This window comes from Lycium barbarum, chromosome 3 (genome assembly GCF_019175385.1).
Source record: "Lycium barbarum isolate Lr01 chromosome 3, ASM1917538v2, whole genome shotgun sequence".
In the NCBI taxonomy this organism is placed as follows: domain Eukaryota; kingdom Viridiplantae; phylum Streptophyta; class Magnoliopsida; order Solanales; family Solanaceae; genus Lycium; species Lycium barbarum.
Window position 1 is genome coordinate 22,821,726 of NC_083339.1, and position 6,627 is coordinate 22,828,352.

Sequence of the window (6,627 nt, forward strand, 5' to 3'; positions counted from 1 at the left end):
CTCACGTCCTTTTCCCACATCCCCAAATCCCCACGTTTTATTGCTCCCACCAAACTCTCAACTAAGAACCTGCACCACCTAATCCTACTCCCTCACGTCCCCCTTAATCTGGGAATACAAAACACACGGCACAACACACACAGTCACACATTAGTATATATATACTCCCTCCGTCCCATAGACAATCTTTTTGAGACAGAGGGAGTACTACAAACACGTAGAAACAAAAAACATCAGAAACAGTAGAGGAAAAAAAAACAGTAAACAAAGAGAGCAAAAAAAATTCTAGAGAGAGCTTCGAGAGTAAAATTAGAAAGAAAAAAAAATCAGTGGAGTTTTGGTTCGTACTTGAGGTTCGAGTTGAGGTTTTCGTTTGCAGTTTCGAGTTTGTGAACCTGAAAGTTAACTTTTGTTAACTTTGGAAATCAATAGATTGTAGCCGTTTTCATTGTCGTGAATTAATCTTCGCAAAAGGTAACACTCAATCTTCTTTGTATGGTTTAAATATCACAATTATATGAGACCTTATTCCAATGTTATGAAGTTTTTCTCAGATTTCGCACGTGTCTAACTGGTAATTATTCTCCAACGTTATAATATGAAGTATGTTGAATTTTTATGGTTAAAATTTAGAGTAAAATTGGTAAAATGCGTGATTATTTTCCTTGCATCCTTAAGGTCCAATTTTTACCTTGCTCTTGATTAATACATGAAATACGGTGTTCTGCTATTGCATGTGTAAATTAATTGAAATTTGAACGAGGTCGTAATTTAAATGGTTGTGTTATTGCTTATGCTTATCATGTTTATTTGGGTAGTACGTTAAACATTGACTGTTAAGCTGCGGATTTCTCATTTTGCATAAAGTGATTACCTTGATGAGCATTTAATTTTGCAAAAAGCTAACAAGGATGAGCAGTCTTTAAATAGATCCTTTCAACTATAACCAAATCTAGAGTGATAGTTTTCTTAAATATCGAAATTTTCAGAAACAAGTACTTAGGGATTCAATTTCTTTCATTTTTGGAAATATTTTAAATAGTTGTAATCTTGTTATGTTTTCTCTAAACAAAAATTAGATGTAGTTGTGTCATTATTATTTTTCCATTTTCAGATCAGTAGCCAAATGCATGCAAATAAGTTTAGTTTCAACTAATTTTAGAGATACTATTTTTCATCTCTTTAGAGTAAATTCGATATTTAGTTTTTTTTTTTTTTTTTTTGTAGGTTTGGTCTTATCATTTAAATGGAATTGAGACTAATGGTTTAACGTTTTGAGGGGGAACTGTTTCTTTCTATTTGCTATTGGGAGTTAACTTTTTGTTTTACATCTTTAATTAGTTTCATGCAGAGGACTAAGATGCACTCTTCTCTAAATAAAATGAGTCGGTGAAACAAGTTTGGATATGGCTTGTTAATTACAAGAAGTTAGTATTTTTTAGAGCTTAAGTCATAGAATAACTTTAGCACTCACTCTAGTTCGTGTTTTTAAACTTACTTAATGCTGTAGTTCGTGTTTTTAAACTTACTTAATACCATGCTTACAGTTTCATTTATTCGTATTTTTCCTTCTTACTCTATAAAATGTTTAAGTTACATGATTTTCTTGGCTTAAAATATATGTAGCGAATTTTGTAAATACTTAGGGCCAAGACAAGCCCAAGGCCCAATTAAATTAATTAATTACTCAGAAAAGAACGAGTTTTTGTTCTTAATTCAAAGAAAGCGGAAATAAGTAATCTTAAGCTCATAAGCATAATGTATCCTAAAAATTAATTTAAGCTAGGTATAAGTCGATAAAGCGACTGTGCTAAAGCCACGGGATTCGAGGGGTGCCTCATACCTTCTCCTCGATCAACAGAATTCCTTATCCGGACTTTTATTTTCGCAGACTAATAATTAAAGAGTCAACTTTCCTTTTGATTAGGGATTCAATAAGCACTTGGAACACCAAAACTCAATTTCAAGTGACGACTCTTTATAAATAAATCATCTTTTCAAAACGTCACTTTAATTGGAAAAACTCTGTTAAATCCTTTTAAGAGGGGTAAAAAGGGGGTGTGAGAATGATTTAAAAAAAAATTGGCATAAAACTTTTCATCGACCATTAAAAACTTTTCCTTTTAATTTCAAATGATTAGAGCTTGTTACCCTGATTTTCTTAGGTATAAACAGTTCTATTAAGATTTTAAGTAAGAAATTAAGCAGGCGAACAAACGTCTTGTATTCGGGTTACATGTGATTCAAAATACTAGTAACAAATTTGGACGGCTTAATTATGTTAGGGTTGCTAGTGTTCTTTTTTGTAAATAAAGCATTATTAATTTTCTTAGGTATAAACAGTTCTATTAAGATTTTAAGTAAGGAATTAAGCAGGCGAACAAACGTCTTGTATTCGGGCTACATGTGATTCAAAATACTAGTAACAAATTTGGATGGCTTAATTATGTTAGGGTTGCTGGTGTTCTTTTTTGTAAATAAAGCATTAATAATAATTAAGCACCCAGGAATTATCCCCCTTTTTTGGAGTAAATATATAAATATCTATTGTATTAATCATGATTAAGATCTTGATTTAGTTAATTAAATCTAAATCACTAATAATAAAATTAGCCAAGTATCACTCATCTAGATAGGAACTTGAGAAAATAGATACAAGAAAAATAAAAAGAAGCTGGACCTAATATTTAATATGTGAGTCGATGACTCACATAATATTAACTCATTATTTTAAGCGGATAATTACATCGCCCTAGTCTTGCCCTATAGCTTGGGCCTGACACACCCCACTCAAGAAAAATGTAGGGTTGTCGTGTTCTTCTTTCCTTTTTTCGAAGTTAAAATTTGAAGCTTATAAATTAAGAATTTTAATATTTTAAAGTTATTTAGATTATAAATTAATAATTTCTACATATTATTAAATAAATTTCTTAAGTCAGATATAATGTTTGAACTTACTGAATGCGACCGAACCGGTTTGTTGGTATCTAGCGCCGCCACAACACTTGTATTAAAATTATAGCTAGCCTATTATTGATCTATTGAATTTACCAATATCTGCAGAGAGATCTATACCTATATTTTTATTTTATGTTACTAGGATGGAAGTGGACATAAGGCCAGCAGGCCCTACCTGGATGAAAGATCCTGATGTTTAACATTGTTAATTAATAACCACTAATTAATACCAGCCACTAACAATTTCCGATTGCTAATTAAATAAAAAGGAAAATATAGAGAAACAACAAACATTAGTTGAAAGAGAGGTCTCGCTTTCAAAATACATACATTAATTCTTATAGCATTTTCATTCCATTGGCCAATAGTCTTCCAGTTTACATTCATAAATAGAATAGTTAATTAATCTTTTGCGTACTAAGTTTGAAACCCATCTGAACGCGACAAAGGCTCGTCATCTTCCACTATGCACGATCAAAAACCAAATAATTTTAGATTTTATAATAACGATCTGACTATATTGTTCAAGTTATTTGGTTCTAATCAACTTTAGTAAGAGAGGAGGTTCAATGTTAGTCAGATTAGTCTAACATTTATCTATAGAAAAAAAAACAACTCGAGTCACTCTGGAAACAATTAATTCATTGTATTTTCCCCATCTTACTTGAATAGATGTCAAAGATTCATCCAGCATATCATCATAGAAAGATGCAAAGCAAACCTCTTGTTTACCTCAACGACGATGATCACGAAGATAATAATAATACTTGTCCTCCTCCTCCTCCATCTCGGTTAATAATAAGTAGGCTGAGGGCTATCTTCACAATGTGGAAGAAATTCAGTATGAGTTTCCAAGGAACAGATGGATTTACCGTGTTTGATAAGCAAGGCAGATTAGTTTTCCCGGTAGACAACTATACACCAAGGAAAAATCGGTCCATTGCTAGCCGAGGGAGCAGATCTGGTGGACTTGTACTCATGGATGCACATGGTAAATGAAACAGGGGTGATTTTTTTTAGCGTCACCGCTGCTCGACAGTCAGCGTCACGGCCAACTTCAGCCTGCGCACACACACACACTTTTGACACTTAGATTTAATTTCGGGTCAAACACAATGAAAGGAACACACGATTTACAGGCAATGCCTAACCTTTTTATTTTCTCTCAGATATACAAAAGGACTCACGAATTTGGAGGCTTACAAAACTGATCAATTCCTTAGCCAAATTCTGTCTACTTACAAAACCTGTCATGGGCAGTTACAAGCAGTTACAAGGGGAGGGGCGTGCATGGCATGTGCCAGAAGTTACATTGGGATCATGGCCTATATTCTAAGCCTAACAATTCGCCCATGTGGGCAAAGCCTTCAGAAACCGAGCATAACCGTCGCACATGCCGCGCACACTGCGTAACCGACGCATGTGCCGCGCGCATGGCCCTTCTGCATGTGCCGCGCGCATGCCTCGCTCATGTGCCGTGCACCTGCCTCGCTCATGTGCCTTGCGCGTGCCTTAGCCTGATTTTCGCCTCATAGCTTTGCCCAACACTTAGAATATTTTTGGCTCATCTTTATGCCAATGTCATGCCAACACCATGCCAACCCTTTTCCTTGCCCGTCTGCCTTGGCCCCAGCCAGCCCATGTCAATGCCCATGTCTGCCGGTGCCAACCTACTGCCTGCACGCATGCCCGCCTGGTGCCATGCGCCTGTCCGTGCCACTGACATTCCTCAAGCTGCTTTGCCAACACCCAAGCACCTTGACTTAGCTGCACATGCCATCGACATGCAACCCCGCACATTGCTTCCAACACCCACATAGGCCAATGTCAAGGGGCAATGTACAAGCCCTTGATACTGCCCTCGCTCGCATGCGTCTAAGTCCGAACTTGGGGGTCTAACAAACCACCCCCACCAGTTGAACTCGACGTCCTCGTCGAGGCTGTTTTCAGGTAGTCCTCCAATTGCTTGTCGAACTGCCAAAGTGAGTTAGTCTTTTCCCAAGTAGCATCAGCTTCTTGCTTCCCCTTCCATTGAATCAGAAATTCTGTCCGCCTATTCCTCTTGACACCAAGTACCCGGTGATCCAATATCTTTTCAATCTCAGCATCAAACTGTGTGCGCACCACAGCCGGTGCTCTCGTTGACTTGTTCCTGTCCGGATCATCAGCATCTTCATAATAAGGCTTCAGAAAACTTACATGGAAGGTTGGGTGTAATTTCAACCTTTCAGGCAGTTTCAACCTATAAGCAACTTCACCAACCTTTTGAATTACTTCAAATGGTCCATCATATTTTGGGATTAAACCGCGGTGCCTAAACTTACTTGTAATCTGTTTCCAGATTTGGGGAGTAAGCTTAAGCAGCATCCTATCACCAACATTAAATTCCAACACTCTTCTACGCTGGTCTGCATATTTTTCATCCGTTTCTGGCCTTGTGCAAACTGTCTTGCTCTTCTGCAAGCACTTTCTGCTTGTCCCTGACATAACGATAGGCAGCAGGGCATTTTCTTTGAGTCTTCTGCTTAGCAACATCAAGTGGAGTCATAGGCTGTCTGCCTAGGACTAACTCAAACGGGCTCATCTCCGTTGCCGACGACTTGTGCAAGTTATAGCAAAACTGTGCACTGTCCAATAAGTCCACCCAATTCCGCTGACTTGCTGTCACAAAATGCCTCAAATATTCTTCCAACAAGTGATTAATTCTTTCAGTTTGCCCATCATTTTGAGGATGGTTCGCCGTGGAGAACATCAAATCAGTTCCCATCATATTAAACAAAGCAGTCCAGAACCGACCCGTGAACCGAGTATCCCTATCACTAATGATATCAGCTGGCACACCAAAGAACTTAACCACATTTTTGTAAAACAATTCTGCAGCAACATCCGATGAACACACAACTGGGGCAGCAATAAAAACAGCATACTTTGAGAACCTGTCCACCACCACCATGATCGATGCCATACCGTTTACCTTCGGAAACCCACCAATAAAGTCCATTCAAAAAAACACCCAAGGCCTTTCAGGAATAGGAAGAGGCTGCAGCAAACCCGCTTCCTTCTTGTGCTCAGTTTTATCTAGTTGACAAACCAGACAAGTTTTCACATAAGCTTCAACATCATCTTCCATCTTCGGCCAGAAATACACCCTAGACAGCAATGCCAACATCCGTTCCACACCGGGATTCCTAGCCCAAGTAGTGTCATGCACCTCTTTCATCAGTTCTTTACGCAATCCACCACCTTGAGGTACCACGATCCTCCCTCCTTTGAAATAGAGTAGATCGTCCTCGATCCAATACCTCCGCACTGTCCCCTCTTTAACTTGACTCATTACCTTAGTGTATAATGAATCATTTGCAGCACACAGTCTAATCTTATCAATAAAATCAGACTCCAACCGAGAAATTGAATATATAACAGCAAATACCTCTTTTCTACTCAAAGCATCGGCAACCTGGTTGTGCTTCCCCGACTTATGCTCCCACACGAAGTCATATTCAGCCAAGAACTCTTGCCAACGGGCTTGCTTGGGACTCAGCTTGCGTTGCGTTTTAAAGTAAGTATTAGCAACGTTGTCCGTCCGCACCACAAACTTTGTCCCTAGTAGATATACACGCCAAGTCTGCAAGCAATGTACCACAACAACCATCTCTTTTTCATGAGTAG

The 6,627-nt window shown here is 38.1% G+C and overlaps 1 protein-coding gene across 1 annotated transcript; it reads left to right on the forward strand.

The window, feature by feature from the left end:
- The first annotated feature begins 3,630 nt into the window (after positions 1-3,630).
- LOC132630504 (uncharacterized) lies at positions 3,631-3,957 on the forward strand. The gene has a single exon (XM_060346074.1). It carries the CDS (start codon positions 3,631-3,633, stop codon positions 3,955-3,957), a length of 327 nt encoding a protein of 108 aa, XP_060202057.1.
- Positions 3,958-6,627: the final 2,670 nt, after the last annotated feature.

Bases quoted from the DNA above. Each gene is read 5' to 3' on its own strand.
- LOC132630504 (XM_060346074.1), top strand. From the start codon at position 3,631: ATGTCAAAGATTCATCCAGCATATCATCATAGAAAGATGCAAAGCAAA.